This window comes from Haemorhous mexicanus, chromosome 11, assembly GCF_027477595.1.
Source record: "Haemorhous mexicanus isolate bHaeMex1 chromosome 11, bHaeMex1.pri, whole genome shotgun sequence".
NCBI lineage: Eukaryota > Metazoa > Chordata > Aves > Passeriformes > Fringillidae > Haemorhous > Haemorhous mexicanus.
The window spans coordinates 4350884-4369032 of NC_082351.1; the positions used below are offsets into that span (position 1 = coordinate 4350884).

The 18149-nt window shown below is 53.6% G+C and overlaps 1 protein-coding gene across 1 annotated transcript; it reads right to left on the bottom strand.

The window, feature by feature from the left end:
* Nucleotides 1-8200: 8200 nt before the first annotated feature.
* On the bottom strand, nt 8201-13626 carry LOC132332116 (EF-hand and coiled-coil domain-containing protein 1-like). Its single transcript, XM_059856087.1, has 2 exons — nt 12924-13626; nt 8201-11650 (listed from the first exon to the last, which is right to left on the bottom strand). Exons 1-2 carry the CDS (start codon nt 13557-13559, stop codon nt 11240-11242), a joined length of 1047 nt encoding a protein of 348 aa, XP_059712070.1. The 5' UTR covers nt 13560-13626; the 3' UTR covers nt 8201-11239.
* Nucleotides 13627-18149: the final 4523 nt, after the last annotated feature.

The window sequence follows — 18149 nt, forward strand, 5'->3', positions numbered from 1 at the left end:
AAGAAGGCAGATCCCACTCCCCGCACAACTCCACCCTGGCCATGAGGTCACAGCAGGCCATGAGGTCACAGAGGTCCCAGAGCCCCGTGGTTGCACAGCAGCACAAGGACCGAGCAGTCAGTCCCTGAGCACAACTGTTGCGGCAGCAGCGGCGGTGGCAGCAGTGGTGCTGACATTGGGACAGCGGTGTCAGGACAGCGGTGGCAGCAAGAGCTGCGGGACTGGCAGAGGACAAGGCACCATGGCCCTTGCTCTGCGCCTCTTCCTGCTGCCCCTCCTGGCCGTGGCCCTGCCTGCCAGGGCTGCCCAGGCTGGTCTGCTGTACGTGCAGGGAGCAGGTGAGCCGGCAGCCTGGCTCCCCTTTCCCGGGACAGCGCTCCCTGCTCCCTGGGAAGCGCTGGGGATGGTTTTCCCCAGGCCTTTAGGGTGGATTTCTTCTGGGGGAGGGAGAGAGCCCCCACGGGCCTGGGGTTGGCCCTGTTTTTCCTCTCCAGTAATGTGTCACAGGGCCTGCAAAGAGGGAGGAGAGTGACCAGGAGCCAGCCCTGAGCTCCCCAGGGCCCTGTGCAGCTTTGGCCTTGTCCATTGACATCTGGCTCCCACGGCCTTATCCAACCCCCTGGCAGTGCCCAGCTCCCTAAGGCATGAAGGGGATCCCAGCACACCATGGAAATGGGTCTGGTCTTTGCTCCCCTCTAGATGAGCGTGCTAGGAAGGGTTCTCCAGCAGCTCGACTCCATGAAGATTTGCAGCCTCTTAAGCCTCCTGCCGGTATGTTGTCCATGTTCCCCTCAGAGAATAATCATTGACAACCTGGCAGGAACCAGGTGACAGAAGCTTCTGTGGCTGTTGGGTTACAGGGGTGTCTGCAGGGAGGACTTTCCCAGGTCCTTTGCTGGATGTTGCACGCAAGCGCAGTTCCCATCGCAGGCGTGAGTAGTGTGTCCCTGCTGACCACACAGGCTGAGCCCTGCTTTTGGGGGATCCATTCCTGGGAAATGGAAATATTTCTCTTAAGGTCCTCTGAGAAGGAAGAACAAACCTATAGGAGTTAATACTTCCTTGGAGGAATCCAGCCGTCTGGAAAAAAAACGGAGTGATGTGGACAGCCAGCGTGGTGGGTGCATTTCCCTCAGCCTTCCCCTGGGGCTCAGCAGCCGGGGGCTTTGGCTGCATAGCTGGACACGCCATGCCCAGCACTGTGGGAAAGGGATCCATGGCAGCCTCACTGCTCCGCTGCTGCTTCCATGCCCTGCAGGGCTGTTCCCCAGCCTGGCCTGGCTGCAGCTTCTCCCCAGCCACTGCAGGAAGGCATTTGGCGTCTGCTGATAGAGAGCCCAAACTGCACCACGGGCCTGAGACGCCTTGTGATTCCCTGGTCTCTGGGTAGATGCAGAGAGGCAGCTGTTTGCAGGACGGAGGGACCTGGAGCAGCTCGAAAGCAATGGGCATTTTCCTTGTCCTTATCCATGTCTTTGACATGTATTGCCTGGAGCAGAAAAGGCACAGCAGAGAGGGATTATAGCACACAGGCTCAGGGTTTCGGTTCCTGAGCAGTCCTGTGCCAAGGGACAGCAAGATGCCTGCAGGCTCCAGCTCGGGGGGAAACAGGGAGCGAGAAAGTCCTGCCCAGATCCACCATGCTGCCAGCTCAGCAGTGCAGCACAGCACAGGCTCACGCTCCCCATTGCTCCCACAGATGCAGCTGGCACCTCAACACATGCTGACAACATCGGGAGAAGAGTTTTCTGCTGGGGAACAACTTGTTTGATTAAGTTTATGGCCATTGTGGCTGGTTCAGCACTTTGCCTGATGATGTTCGGTGCCGGAATCTGGTATTGCTGGAAGAGACAAGAGTGAGTGCTTTGTGATTCTCTACCTCACACAGCTTCTTTAAAGGCTGCTCATAGTCAGGGAGCATTCCCAGTGAGGCTGCAGTGGGGTTGTGGCCAGTCCATGGTTGTCCAAATAACCCTGCTGAGGGTTCTGCTGCTGCCCAGTGCTTTCTGTGGCCTCTTCATTGCTGGGCCTTGTCCTGGGGGGCCCGCTGGGGCTGCAGCCAGTGCTGGCTCCCACTGAGGCTGCCTGGCCAAGAGCAGCCCCAGGGGCACAGGGCAGAGGCAAAGCAAGGTGCGGAGGACAAAGAGCAGGGACGAGCTTGCCCTGGAAAGGCAGAGGCGCTCTGGGGCCCGCTCCTGGCCAGGGACCCTGCCCAGAGCCATCCCCTGCTCGCCGGGGCCATGAGGGGCAGCTGTGCAGCTGGGCCAGGCTGTGCCAGCAGCTCCAGCCGTGCTGGGGAGTCTTGCCAGCCCTGGGCCCTGCTGTGCAGGAGGGTCCCTGTGTGCCACTGGCAGCTGCGGCCTCAGCCACCTCCTCTCTCCTCAGGTGCTCCTGTGCATCTTCAGAAGAGGAGCCTAACAACTCGGGCAGAGAGAAGTTCCCCCGTGATCCCAGCTGTCCACTTCTGCCCCTATCTGCCCTGCCATGGCTGCAGCACTGTCACGAGCCCTTCCCAAAACCCACACCTCCAAAACGAGACCCTCTGCCCCTGAGCCCACTGGTCCTGTTCCCCAGCCAGCAGTGAAGGTGGGCAGGCCCTGTCTGCCTGGGCAGGGCTTGGCCCCCATTTATGTTTGAATAAAAAATGGAGTTGTGACATCTCCGTTGCTGGCACCAGCCCTGGCTGAACTCCATGCCCAGGGGCAGCCATGGATGCCCACGGGTTGGGTAGGCAGGAGCCAGGGAGGGGCTGCTGTGAGCAGCAGCGGGGCTCCGAGGGCTGGGGGAGCCCATGCTGAGCTGACTGGACCGAGGGCACATTTCCTTTTCTGGGATCATCTGGGCCTGGACCTCATGAGGCACATGAAATAAACAGGGCAGGAGATATCTCTCCCTTTTTGATGCCTTTAATAAAAGTGAACAGCTACAAGGTTGGGAGGCCCGACGTTCCCACAGGTTTGCCATCACAGCTCCCTGGAGTGACTTGGAGGAGGAGGCAAATGCAGCTTTGTCCACCAAGGGACAGAGCTGGAGGTCCAGCCTCACAAGAGCAGGCAGGGGTATACACCTTCTGGATCCCAATTATGGGTGTGCAGCCTCGGGTCCTGGCTCTAACCAACATCTTCTTAAGCAGTGGTGAGGGGCCATTAAGGTTTTCAGAGTCTCTGCTGGCTTCTCACCTCACCCCTGATGCCTAGAGACCACTTTGATCTCTGAATTCCATATTGGCTCGCTGGTGTAGGGGTTTATTAATTGCGTTTGGAATAGGGGCTTGCCCCATTGCATTTTGGCTCTAAACTTATCTGCATATCAACTCCTGCTTCCCTCCCCTCTACCATCTGGGGAGGGATGCCATCCTCCCACCTGGCCCCAAGCAGGGTGATGCTGATACAATAGAGTGAATTCTCAACCATAGATGGCTAACGACCCGATACCTAACAGGTGATTACAACAAGCAGCTAACAAAAGCACTCCTCTGCCAGAACTGGTTAAACTTGTAATTCTACAACTTTTGGAAAAAAAATGGGTAACCCTTTTTTTGTTCATAACAGCACACAGAGAAATTTCTCGGCTTCTACTGAAGGGTGCAGGGATCCCTCAGGCAGCACAAAGGAGTATTGATGGCCTCTGCTAAGGTGTGCTGGGATCCCTCATGAGGAATGCAGCTGGGTTACATTGGAGGGGGTTTTTTACGCTTCTCAGCACAGCAAAGGGTCCCTTGGCCGAGGTTTTGCAGAGCTGGGAGAAAGCCTCTTGCAAAGCCTCGGGCCCGGCCTGTGGGCACAGCGGGCGGGCGGAGCCCATCCCCTGCGGCCACTCCGGGCTGCTCAGGCCGGGCCAGCCTCGGGCCCCGGCAGGGAAGGGCCGCGGCCCTGGGCTCTGCTGAGGCTGCTGAGCTCCGCCCTGGCCCTGTGCTGCAGCCCAACACATTTACAGCCAGGGCCGGGCCGCAGGAAGGCACCCGGGGCCACAGCTGAGGCCGAGCCTTCTCCCACTCAAGGGAGCTGGCTCTGTTCCTTCCCAGGATCCAGAGCCCTGTACCTTGGCCTGATGGTGCAAAGATCCCCCCAGCGTCTCTCAGTTTGCAAAAATAAAGGCTTTGTGCTGATTAATATGAAAAGCTGTGTGGGTGGTCTGTAGGTAATGTTCTTTTGCTGCCTGGACCCCAGTCAGTGCTTGAGTCTAAATGACTGACCCAGCCCCGAGCTGCACTGAAGACCATGATTTGATCAGAGGGACTGAAGCTCTGTTGACTGCAAATTCTCCAGGAAAACAAGTACAGGAACATGGATAATGTTGGTGACAAAAGCAGAGTGCAGAGTTGAACCTGTGAGGCCATCTCACTGCCGCCTCCCCCCACCCTTTTACTTTTAATTGATTTAATATTCTGAGTGCTAGCTCTTGCATGAAATGGGCCCTCAGCAAGGAGCTGCTGGGCCTCCTGGGTGTGTCCCTTTGTGCTCCCAGTGCTTCTGGTCTGGTTTGGCTGGGAAACTTGTCCATCCTGCCTCTGTGTCTGTTTCCTGTCATTCCAATGCAGAGCCCTTTCCCGCTCCATGGCATTTAATTACTCTGAATATTTTATTGGATAACTAACATCTTGCACTTCATGACATTAAATTGTGTTAATCAGACTCGGTCCTATCATGAGTTTCTGGAACACATTTACAAGCCTTCCAGCTGTAGCCCAAAGGAAGTTCTTTCTGTTTTGCATGACAAAATTGGAAGGTTTTTTGCAATGACAGCCCTATAAAAACAAATTGCTTTGTGCATTATCATCTCAGGGGCTGCTTTCAAAGACAGAAGGGAAACAGCCCTGCAGGGCGTGGAAGCAGCAGCGGGGCAGTGAGGCTGCCAAGGATCCCTTCCCGCTGTGCTGAACCTGGTGTGTCCAGAAGTGCAGTCAAAGCCACTGGCTACTGAGCCCCAGGGGAAGGCTGAAGGAAATGCACCCACCATGGCACCCCTCCATAGCACTCAGCTTCTTGTCCAGAAGTTTGGCTGCCTCCAGAGATTTCTTGCCTCTTGTGTTGGGGTTCTTCCATCTAGGAGTACCTTAATGGAAAGCTGTTCCATTCCTCCTTCAGGCCCCAGCGGCAGTGAGGGCACCTGGGTGATTGGTGCCCTCCAAAGCATTCCCTCAGCTCTGTCTTCCACTCAGGAGCAGGAGCAGTGGGACCATGTGCCTGCAGCGGCCCCACACTGGCATGGAAGGAGCCCCTTGTGGACCAGTTGGGGAAGGAAGGGCTCCCTGGAGCTGCCAGCATCTCTAAACCCAGCCCTAGGCAGGGCCAGGCCTTGGCAGTGGCAGCAGGAGCAGCTCAGGCTCCCTGGGGCTGGCACAGGAGCTGTGAAAGAATGAGCACAGAGGCAAAGCCCTGGGCCCGGCCCCTTCCATCTCTGCTCTTCTCCGTGGCTGCACAGAGCACACGGAAGGACACACTGGCATTGCACACGGGAAGAAGATGGATAGCTTAATGCTCCTTCCTCCCACTGACATCAATTCTGTGGGATCCCTCAGGCCTCCAGAAGGGAGCTGGGCAAGGCTTCCAGATTCCTTCAACCCTGAGCTTCTGTTTAGAGAAAGCGCACATGAGTGATCTCTTGCCACATGGACACTGTTTATTTGGTCAGGAATGGCAAACAGAGGACTTGTCTACACCGTGCCCTAGAATCTTCATACTGTCATTTACCAGCTTTTCTACATAAACCATGTCATGATCCCAATCTAGAAGAGAGCAAAAAGCAGAACCAGTTCCCTGGTGTGCTAGGATCCCCCTCTGCCTTACAGAAATGAGACCTTCAAGGGGGTCGGGTAATGCCGTGGGAGACAGATGTCAATGGGCAACAACAGAGGTGCACAGGGGCCTCGGGGGAACTCTGGGCTGGCTCCTGGTCATTTTCCAGACTCTTTGCAGGCCCTGTGACACATCCCTGGAGAGGAAACAGGGGCCAGCCCCAGGCCCGTGGGGACTCTCTTCCCCCCACAATGGAGACCGTCACTACAGGCCTGGGGAAAACCATCCCCAGCGCTTCCCAGGGAGCAGGGAGCGCTGTCCCGGGAAAGGGGAGCCAGGCTGCCGGCTCACCTGCTCCCTGCACGTACAGCAGACCAGCCTGGGCAGCCCTGGCAGCAGAGCCACGGCCAGGAGGAGCAGCAGGAAGAGGCGCAGAGCAAGGGCCATGGTGCCTTGCCCTCTGCCAGTCCCGCAGCTCTTGCTGCCACCGCTGTCCTGACACCGCTGTCCCAATGTCAGCAACCGTTGTTAAGGACTGAGGAGCTGGATATTTTGATTCTGTAGAACCACAGGGCTCTGTGACCTCAGAGCCTGCTGTGACCTCAGAATCCTGCTGTGACCTCATGGCCTGGGTGGGGATGGACCTCAGCACTGGAATTTTCCTTCCTGGGGAGGGAGCTCCTCCTGCCTGGCAGTTGTGTCCAAGGGCTTGGCCTGTCCCCCCAATTCAAGCTCACTGCTCTGTGTTCTGGGCACTGGCACAGGAGATCACATCCAAGGATTTCTGACCTCCTCAGGCACTGTCAGCCACAGCCCAGGATGCTGAGGAGTCAGTGGTCTCTGGCTGGAGACAAGTGCCACATTCCTACCTTTCAGCAGCTTCCCAGCGGGAACTTCGGTACCTTGGGGGGCCCATGGCTAACACAGCCCTTTGGTTTCATCGAAGGCTCTGCTTCCTCTTGTAGTCCTGAAAGGACACAGTCAGTCAATAAAACAGGGAGGAAAACCACCCAACCTCTTCAATGCTTTGATATGCCAAAGGAAACCTTGAGGAGCACACGGTGGGTCTGTGCAGGCTGAGCAAGCCAGAGGCCTCCCATGACGGAGTGGCTGCCTCAGGGACGCGGTGCCAGAGTTCTTCAGCCGGGCCTGCTCCCAGCACTGTCACCAGGGGGGCGCCGCCCCCAAACAGCCACACAATTCGGGGTGCGGCTGTAGGGCACAACTGCTCTATGGCACAGGTGGAATGCACCGGGGGCAGGGACAAGGGACAAGGAGAGGCCTTCTGTATCATTCCCAAAGGTGTTTATTCCCAGGAAGGTCAGGGACTGAAAGACACAAATCCAGGCTGTAGAAGGGGTTTTTCAACAGGGGAGCTTCAAGGGCAGGGTACAGAACTTTAACCAATTGGGAGAAACCTGGGGAGAAGCATAAGGCAGGGAATACAATGCTTAAACTAATTGGGAATTACAGGGGAGGGGAACAGTTTAAACAACCCAATGGGATCTTGAGGGTTACAATAATGACAGGAAAGTTTCTGGAAAAAGGGGCAGGAGGGACTGACATGGTTCATCCTAGGAGGAGGAACAGGGCACATTCAGGAACAAAGGTCAAGTCTTTGGGAAGATGGAAAACCAGGGAAAAACCAACAACAGAAGTGCAAAGGAACAGTCCATTAAGGATAAAATATGCTATAGGAATACAAATTACAAGGGGGGGGGGGGGGGGGGGTTGTAGAACCGACCATTGAAACTGAATTGCAAATGAAAACACAATAGAAACACTCCACAACACCCCAGTGCACAAGGAAGAGCTAGAGATGCCACCACTCTTGGTGAGCTGTGGATCTGATGGAGGCACAGTTTGGAGAAGGAGGAATTGCCTGGCTGGTCACATCCAGGGGGTTGTGGTCAATGGCTCAGAGGCCCAGTGGATGTCAGTGCTCTGTGGTCTCTCTCAGGGTGACAGCAAAACCTCCCTGGACACTGGGAACTCAGTGTCCTGATGGTGCTGCTGGACAAGAGAGATGGAGGTGCCTCCCAAAAAGAACTGTTCAGATTGCCCAAGTCTTTCAGACCTGCTCAGTGAATGAGCAGCTGATTGAAGTGCAAAGATACTGAGAAACCACACAATCCCTTCCATGGGAAGAAACATCTCCCCATCCAAGCCTCCCCTGTCTTTATCCAACTCCAAGAGGAACAGACATATCTATATCTATCTATCTAGCTAACAAAACACCTTCAGCTTTAAATAAAATCTCATTATTTATCCTTTTGCTATGAAGTAGTGGTTAAAAGTTTTCTTTTAAAGAGATAGATTTAGTAAAGACATAAAATAACAGATGCTTTTAAGGTGTCGAATATGGAAAGTGCAGCGAATTCCTCCCTGACTGACATTCATTCACTCTGGCCACCCACAGGCATCAGGCGCTGGCAATTACACACTTGATACAATACCAATGGTAAGTATACAATTTCTTGAGATGTCTTTTTCCTCTGAAATGAATTGAACTCCAGCTTTTCAGGAAGGAATTTATTGAGGTTTACCTTTATAGTTGAACTGACTCACTAACTTTACAGGAATCAAAAAAGAAAAGCTGAAAGATAGTCCAGACAGAAACCTGAGACATTCATCAGAGTAGGAAGATCAGGATGGGCACCTGAAGAAAAGAACGATGAACTATTTGGTCAACTAGGCTGGTTTAGGAACCCAGTGATGGGACAGGGGCAGTTCAAGCCCTGGCACAGGAACCTGTGCACTCCGAAAAAGATCATGTTTAAGTCATACAGATTGCAGGAATATGAATCTGGAATATGAAATCAGGAATAGGTGATTATAATTACACACTCCAATTTAGGACAACATTTAATCACTTGCAGGTACTTAAAGACTTGCTTGACTAAATGCAAACTGTTGTTTCCTGCATTAGGGATTATAACTTAAGGGCACGGTTGGGATTTCAGATCTAAGTGATTGCAAGTTGATGAAGGTCTAGAAGAGGGATTTAGATGCTAAAAGAGCTTTTAAAATCTGATCCTAAACGAAGAAAGCATTTCCTTGATAAATATGAAACTATAAACAGGAGCAGTGTGTAAAGCTCATAGATTAGAGTCATTCTTGAATATGATCCTCTCTGGAAGAAACTGGACTTTAGCTGGAGGAAACCTGTGGCTCACCAAGCCAGATAGGGTGAATTCTCAGCAGAGATACCTGCAATTGTCAGTGCTTTCTGCAGAACACCCAAATCCCCCCATTCCTCTCCAGCCCTTCCTTGCAGCATTAGCTCTTGCCAACTGCAGACCCTGCTCACAAACTCTGTGTGGCAGCTGGCAGGGGAGAAAACTGCTCACTGGAAAGGTGACTGAAACACAGGCAGACTTTAACAGTACAGGTAACAGCAACCAAAAGACAGCCTGACTTAAGCAACAGGACAAGTGACACTCTTGCCAAGTGACAGCCAGAACCCTGTGGATTCCCAGCTGTCCCTCCCTCTCCATGCCTCAGCCAACCCATCTCTTCTCCTCACCAAGCACTCCCAGCAGCTCACCCGAGCCACACCCATGGATGTGGGCTCCTGCAGGTCAGGAGAAGGTGATTCTCTCGCAGCAGGAGGTGTTTGGGCTGCCTGAGCAGCAGCGTGAGCAAGCAGAGGGAGTGGGACAAGCTGGGACAGCCAAGGCTGCGTGGGGCAGAGCTGCTGCTGAACCCTTTCCTCACCCTAACACACAGCTCTGCACCGCTTATTCACCATTTTGTGCCGGTTTGGGCCCCTTGTGTGCCACTCCGGGAACACGTGGAGTGGTGGGATTCCCTGTGTTATGGAATATGAGCACAGGCATGCAAGTCCCAGTTATCATTATGCATCTCTTAAGTCAAACTGTTTGCACCGAGAGCTGTTTCACTGGATGGGGAGGTGCAGGTGCTTTGTGGCCAACAGAGAATCTCAGAGGCTAAAAGCTGGCCTGGGCCTCTGCTAAATGTGCTACAGGGCTAAAAAAGGGGTGTAGTTCCCACATGGTCAGACCAGCACCATTCCTGAGCTTGACACTCACTTTAAATTAGCATGCAATTAAAAAAGAAGTATTACAAATGAAGGTTGTCTTACAAGGAACATATAATTTGCATTTCTAAACTGGCACTCTTTGTTTTGATGTAACCCATGAAGTTCCTGTTCTGCAAGGCCAGTGGACATTGTTGATTGCCTTTAACCTGTTTCAAGGTGATCTTTTTATCCTTCATGGTACTTTGGAAAAGCAATTCCATAGGACAAGAACCCATCTTAAAACCTTTGGTGCCTATGCCAAGGAGAAGGTGACAGCCCTGACAAGCTGTGTGATCCCTTTTAGCACCAGGAGTTGTGTCATTCCTCCAGAGTCCCCTGACAGTCACCTTGAACTTTACATGCCCTCGCAGGGGTTTTTAAATCCTACAGGTGTTTAAAGAAATGCTTCTATTTTCTTTGATCTTCTGCAACCATGCATGTATTAACATTCACAATGCTGCCAGAAAGACACTGGATAAAATGGTTCTTTTTAGAACTTCCTCACTTCATAAAACACTACAATAGCTAGGATGCCACAAATAACTCACTATGAATTCTTCTTATAAGCAAACAGAGGAAGTGTGAGTTTAGGAAGAGGCAAGGACTTCAGAAGGTGCAATTTATTAAAATACTAGATTTAGCGTGTAAGTAAAAATATGTCTAGACATACTGATTTTCTTTGGGTCAGTGAAAATATAAACTAGATTTTATTCCTTAGGTCAGTCTGGAACTTGGGCAGAAATGACTAACGCTTACTAACCATCGGTGAGTCCAAGTTTGGTCTGAGGTTAAAAGCAACAAAAGCAGTGGACTATTAAATTTGTGACCAACTTTCTGACTTCTGGAAGGATTTGTTTATGCCGTTGCAAAAGTGGGGTTTAGTTGGCAAGTGTTTTTTGAGATTCCCACTCTATTATTTTGTGGGTTTAGGAACGTTTCAGCTTCCCTCCTCTATCACCTGTTCTCTCAGTGAAGAAGCAATGAAGTCACAGCAAGTTTCCAACCAGCAGCCAGAAGTTGTCCTTGTGTGCTTTTCCCCAATTCCTAGGACAAGCTGAAGAGCTTTTATACAAAATGGAGAGTCAGCCATCTGATTACAGCTGGCTTGGGATGGGACCGAAGGACCAGGAAAGGCAGCGGAAAAAGTCTGTTGGAAATGGTTTCTGAAGGACGTTCAGCAATTTGTGTTGGGGCTTTCCTGAAGCATTAGCATGCTGAGTTCTGTTGTTGAGTGTCTGAGGAGTGACTTCAGCTCTCTGCAGACCAGCACCCTTTGGCCTGGAAGACTGCTAGATCTCCTAAAGACCCCTACCAAGAAAATGGATGAGCAGCTTCTAATTTCCCTCTGGCCAGATTTTACAAGGTGTTCTGGAGACATCTAATAAGCCCCAACCAGAGATTCTCAAACTCACCTGTGCCCCAACACTGAATTTATGGGCACTTTTTGTCAGACTCCAACCTACCTGTAGTGCTGCAGTTGTGATTCCAGCTGCTGGATGTGTATTTGCAGATGTGGCACCTCCTTAGCTCTCACTTCCAGCTCCTTCACTTTGCCAAGACTGTTCAGGACAGCGTGTCTGGCCTCTTCCACCTTCCTCCTCGTCTCTGCCTGCTCCCTCTTCAGGTTACGGTTGCAATCTTCCAGGCTGACCAGAGCTTCCTGAGAGCTCTTCAGCTCCTTCTCCAGCTCCTGGCTGAACCTGATGGCTTCTTCAATCTGCCCATCCCTGGAGCTCCGCATGAGCTCCATTTCCTCCAGGACACTTTGGAGGCACTTGGTCTGGGAGTGCTTCTGTGTTAATGGTCTCTTCCTCCCTATGAAGCAGGATCCTCCTTCTCTATGGCTGGCATGGCTCTTCCACAGTCCCACCTGTAATGACCAGGAGCACAAAGCAGGGAGAAAATGATGGGCTTTAATGAAGACTGAAAGTGGCTGGATTGTGCTTTGTTGGTTTGGTTTTTTTTTTCAATCACATCGAGCTGATCAGCAACTAACTTTGCCAAATACAGAGACAAGGAAACAATCTCTGGAAAGTAGGTTTTAATAACTAGCTATGTATTTAATTTTCAACCTACACACTTATCATATTAGTGCACAAGTTTCTGTGTAGCTTTCATGTCATTACTATGGTCTGTACTCAGGAGTCAGGCAGTCTGCTGAAAAAGATATTTACAATGAAGTTGTGTTCAGAAGAAGAGAGCAGGGAGCAGCTGGGGGTGCTCTGAAGCTCTCCTCTTTGTCGTTTTCATTCATCCTGGGACCTCTGACTGGTGACTTTGTGTTTGCTGTTGATTTCCTTTCCCTTTTGCAGATGAAAATGGTAAAGGCGTCTCTGACCTGCCTTGCTGGACATTGGGAAGACAACAGTCATCTACTGCAAGTGGAAGTGTCACAGGTGGAGCAGAGTTCTGTCAGTGCTGTATTAGTATCAAATCACACCTGGTGAGACCTGCCAGAACAATGGGTCCATGCTGCCCTTCCCTGCTCTGCCTGTTCCACGCTATTTCATGCCAGAGGAATTTAACTGCTGTTAAGTGTCTATGTGTGTCACTCGAGCCCGTACAGCAGAACCAGCAGAAACCAGCCCCGGAATTAATGGGGCTGTGCAGAGGAGCCCCAGACTATTCATCAGCCTGCCTGCAGAACTGGCTCCAACTCTGAACTCTTGTGACCACACTCTGAGGAAAACATCCTTCTAATATTCCTTTCAGGCACTTCTGACTGAGACACTGCTTGTGCTTGTGCAGGCAGGAATGCAAAAGTTCTTTCTCACTTCAGGAAAAACCCTGCACTGGTGCACATCCAGCATATGCTATCAGCACATCCTGACTGCGCGTGCAGTAGAAGAAACAGCAGCATTGTACGCGTGGGTTTGTTAAGCCGTAGTCCCCTACACTGTAAACAGAGTGCTCTTCACAACTATATTTATGGTACACCGGTGCCATACATTTCTCCTTAAAGCCTCCCTGTAACCAAACTTTGCTAAAAAGTTAATGCCGACGATGAACGAGCAACTTCGGCCTCAGTCTGGCAGCGGAGGGGTTATAAACACCGACTCTCCGAGAGCAGCATCTCTCCTGAAGCGCTCGGGGCCAGCCGAGCCGCCCCCGGGAGGCCGCTGCAGAAGCCGGCCCGGACTCACCTGCAGCGCCAGGCACCGCGCATCGCTGCTCTGCAGGGCGGCGCGCATGTCCTCCACCAGCTCCCGCAGGCTGCCGTTCTCCTCCTCCAGCTTGGCCATGCGGTCCTCGGCCTGCTCCAGCGCCACGATCTCCTCGTAGCACTCTCGGGAGCGGGGCCCCGGCGGCCGCCGCTCGGCGCTGCCCGCGGCTCCGCGGCCGGCGGGGTCGCTGCGGCGGCGGCGGCGGGGGCTGCGCAGGCGGATCTGGGTCTCGATGTGCTCGCTCTCCCGGCCCAGCGGCAGCCGCGGCCCCGCGCGGGTGCTGAAGTGGCCGCAGAGCCGCGCGTGGAACTGGCGGAAGGTGAGCTCGGCCGAGAGCCCGTCCCACAGCTCCGCGCACTCCTCGGGCTCCGCCGCCTCCTCCAGCCCCAGCACCTGGCACAGCGTGCGGAAGTCCTCGCCGGGGATGCGGCCCGAACCGGCGCAGTCCAAGCGGTGGAAGATCTCCTGCAGGTACTGGTCCAGGCCGGTGGCCAGCACGACGATCTCGTTCTCCACGCCGCGGTCCAGCCCGTAGTGGTAGGCGAGGGCGCTGACCAGCCACTGCGTGCGCCGGGCCGGCCGCCCGTAGGGGTCCCAGCCCTCAGGCGGCTCCATCGCGCCCGCCCGGCCCGCGGCGCTGCCCGAGCATCCTGAGCTCCCGCCCGGCCGAGCGCTCGGCCCCGGCCCGCGGCGGGGCGGGACGGGCGGGGCGGGGCCGCCACCGCTCCAGCGCCGCTCGCCGAGCGCCCGGCTCGCCCCGCAGCGGAGCCGCGTCCGCCTTTGTCCGGCACCAAAGGGGATTCCGGCAAAGCGGCTGGGTGCCATCGTGCTCCGTTTGGCTGCCAAGCCTGCGCCCCAAGTGTCTTTCTCATTTCTTAACTCATTTCTCCCTTCTGCTTTCTCTTTAGCCCAAGCAACACAATGGCATCGCACAATCCACTTTGACAAGGAAGGCTTGTGAACGAGTGAGTGCTTCCACTAAACTAAAACCCCAATGTGCGTGAAAGCCCACCTTCTGTTCGCTCAGACCTGCTCCCCTCTGTAGATGAGGTGACTTTATGGTGTTGCTGGGTGGGTCTAAAGAGGTCTGGGACAGAGGTGAGTAGGCGTTAAACTCGTTCAAACGAGCTGCCCAGAGCAGCGACTTTAGTCTCGCTTTGGCTGGGGAGTAGGACCGGCGTTGTTGAACGCAGGCAGCAGCACCAGCAGGGCTCCTCCACCAGCAGGGACATGCCAGGAGTCAGGAGGGGACCGTGGCACCAGCCGTGCCCAAAGGCTCAACAGGGTGCCAAAGTCAGGTGCTGCTAACAGGCTGCATTAAGAGCCCAGGCAAGGCGTGGTGAACAGCAACCAGTTTGGGAGCCATCCAAGGAGTCCTGTCAAGAGCAAATCATTCTAATATTCTCTCTAGGACAAAAAAGGAGCAACCCAGTCTGGCTGATAGGTGAGGAAAGAGAATTCAACTTCATTTAAAGCGCTGCTCAATTCAGGGTTGGTTTTCTTTGAGTGAACTGATGCTAAGAAATATTTGCTCGCGTCTGATGGGGTTTCTCTGCAAACAGGCTTGGATGAGAAATTTCTGACCACATTTGCTTTTGCTCTTTAAGATAAGAACCTGAGTAGCTTGGTTGAGGAATGGAGAATTGTTTGTAGCTCAGGAGGAGCCTTACATTTTAGCACAGGAGGAAGATAAGGCAAAGGTTGAAAAGCTTTCCCCTCCTGGACTGACACACTTCCAGAGGAGTCTGTGAGGAAAAGTCCCCTCAGCCACTGCCAGGGCTGTCTGCCTCCTCTGCAGGCTCAATATTCTGGGAGTTCAACAAGTCTCAGCTGCCACTGTATTTTCCTCTGAATATTTCTTGCTGTGCAGGACACAGGGGGAATATTTTGTGCTAGATTCTCCTCTGGGCTTTGAGGTAAATCTCAGTAATTCTGCTGATTGTTATGTCCAGATGAACATTTTATGGATAGCAATGAAAAGGGAAGTAGTAGTACCATGGAAAATTAATCGCTCAAAAGGTGAGTGTCATGGTTTGAGCTTGGCGCAATGCTAGTGCTTCTATGAGAATACTTTTTTTCTTGGTATCTATTGTGAGATGCGATCAGAGACAGAGCAGAGCAGGCTCTAACTTAAGATTGAAAGAAAAAAAAATTAACTTAAAACTACAAGGAAAAACACACAGAACACAGGATGAAAACTTTCTAAATTTCCTCCTCCTCCCCCCTCTAAATTTCTAATTCTGTTACTACTCTTTAGATTAATTCGCTCTCAGTCTATCACCGCCTTTTAGATAATTAATTCTCAATTCTTCGAGAAGAGAGGAATCTTTCCCTCACTACAGACTTCTCCAGGAAAGAGTCAAAATTTCTCGTGCTTCTGTGTCACGTGTGGCACCGCCCGAAAAACATTTGCCATCGTGACCTTTCTATGTCCTGTGCTCTCACCACTGCACATGGACTAGAGCTGCTTCTAGGGTTTTTTTCTTTAAGGACGTTTTGTCCAGTTTTAAAAAGAGCACAGTCTCTCTCTTTTTGGGACACTTGTCCCCCCCCAGATTTCACTCCTTGGGGTTGAGGGGTCTCTTGAACAGAGATCATCTTCTTCTTCTTCTTCGAAGATGGAGGGCACTACTACTACTCTCCTCACTTGTCGTCTCTGTTTACACACTTTCACCGCACTCTCCTGGCTCTGAGCTATTGCTTTTCTCTAGAATGCAGTCTCTGTGTCACAGGAACTCAAGGGTTCTGCCATGGCTATTCAAGAAAAGTCCAGCCAAAGGCTACTCTATCATCTCTTCTTACCTAGGATTCTTCTCAACTTCTCTCAACGTCTTTCACTTGCTCATTTTCTTGCTATTCTACTCTATCTCTTCAACTTCAGGAAGAATCAGCATTTGCAAGGTTTCTATCATCTCAAGAAGGGTTAAAAGTCTCAGGCTCTGCTGGTCTGGTTCATGAACTCCCACGGCTGGCTGCCCTGCTGGGCACCCCCCTTCTTCTCTTTCACGCCAGCCGCGCTATCACAGGCACAGGCTGCTCTCTCTCTCTCTCTCTCCCTCCGGGGGGGAAATGGGGGATGGCTGCCCGAAGCCTCGCCGTGCTCTCTTCTACTCTTCGGCCCAGGCTTGGCCTACCTCCCTCCGGCCACATGGCTCCCCTCCCCCACCACCCAGCTCGGAGCAGAGCAGGGGAAGGTCTGCTCTCTTCTAAGACTGGAACTCAAAGAGAGTTTCCTCTGGGAGTTCACAGCTTTTAACTGCCTGTGTTCTCAGAGGCGCATCCATGCTCTCAGTGGACAAACTAGGTGCCAATATTAAAATCTGAACACCGACTGGCATGACTACACCATCCCACAAAAACTTCATTTCCTCTCAAACCACGACAGTGAACAGCCCAACTGCACTAAAAATGAAATCTAAACTGAAGAATTTTTTATTTATTTTCCAGTGGCAGGTAAGGTAAAGCATGCAGTGTAAATAAAGTCTTTAAGAGATGCAACCAGCTCCCAATTGTATGAAAATCAAAGTGGTAAAGGATGAGAAAGGGCGTGGGAAGAATCTTCAGTCCTTCCTGTTGAAGGTCCAAGGGAATGAAAAGTGATTCTGGCTGTTGCCCATAGGTAACAGGGGCTATTTGTAGAGGAGAGCAGGTGCCCCAAGCTATTGGTGGCCCAAGCCCTGCGTGGCTGGCCCAGTTGCAGTCCTAGCTGGACCAGGGTGCTGAGCTCGGGAGGGGAGGAGGTGGGGGGATCTCGGGAGGCTTCTGCTTCAGGGCCGGGCTGGGGGGCCGTGGGGGAGGCACGGAGGGCTGGTGCTCTGCTTTCTTGGGCAGCTGCTGCTGCCGAGGCCACGTGTGAGAGCTGGCAAACCCGACGGTCTCTGGGCTCTCTGGGGGAGAGGGAGAGGCACGCCTTCTCGGCCAGGATGCTGGAGCAGCAGCAGCACGACTGTGGAGAGAGGAGGTGGCTGAGGCCCACTGCCAGTGGCAACACAGGGACCCTCCTGCACAGCAGGGCCCAGGGCTGGCAAGACTCCCCAGCATGGCTGGAGCTACTGGCACAGCCTGGCCCAGCTGCACAGCTGCCCCTCACGGCCCCGGCGAGCAGGGGATGGCTCTGGGCAGGGTCCCTGGCCAGGAGCAGGCCCCAGAGCGCCTCTGCCTTTCAAAAGTAATCTCGTCCCTGCTCTTTCTCCTCCCCACTGTGCTTTGCCTCTGCCCTGTGCCCCTGGGGCTGCTCTTGGCCAGGCAGCCTCAGTGGGAGCCAGCACTGGCTGCAGCCCCAGCGGGCCCCCCAGGACAAGGCCCAGCAATGAAGAGGCAACAGAAAGCACTGGGCAGCAGCAGCAGAACCCTCAGCAGAGTTATGTGCACAACTAGGGAGTGACCAAACTCCACTGCAGCCTCACTGGGAATGCTCCCTGACTCTATGCAGCCTTTAAAGAAGCTGCAGGGTAGAGATCAGCAGCAACTTACCGTTTCTTTTCCTTCCACCACCGGAACCCAACATAGCAGAGCCCAATGAAAACTGGCACAGTGCACAGTGTCACTAAGGTGCCTATCATGCAGGACCTGCGCACATCCTGGGGGCAAAAAAGTCTTGGGGTGTTCTGTGGATTCTGGGCGTTTTTTTCTGCCTTGCCAAGAAATCCTGTGGGAGCAAGGGGAGTGTGAGCCCGTGCTGTGCTGCACTGCTGAGCTGGCAGCACGGTGGATCCGGGCAGGACGCTCTCCGTTTCCCCCCGAGCTGGGGCCTGCAGGCACCTTGGCGCCCCTTGGCACAGGCTGTGCCTCCCAACCAAGCCCAGCAGGCCGGGAGGAGAGCCCGGGGCCAGCGCAGCTGCTTGGGCAGTCGCTGCTTCGAGGCACACGGGCCAAACCCATCCCTGAGCAGCCCCTGCCAGCCCTGGCCCTCCCTGCCCCGTGACAGCTCCCCCAGCCCCAGGGGACAGAGTCAGGCCCTGTCAGGACCCAGTGCAGCCCCTGCCCAGTCGGGAGCCAGGGCTGGCTCTGGCCCTGGGCTCACGGCAGGGCTCCCGCTCGGGGCTGCTCCTGTGCCTTGGGCCTCTGGGCACTCAGGGCCAGCTCTGGAGCAGCTGCAGCGGGAACGACGTTGCTGCATGAATCCTGTTTCTCCGGGGCTGTGAACGAGCTCCAGAGGCCTCCAAGCCTCCAGAGGCGCCTCCAGCTTTGGCTGCTGCCAGGCTG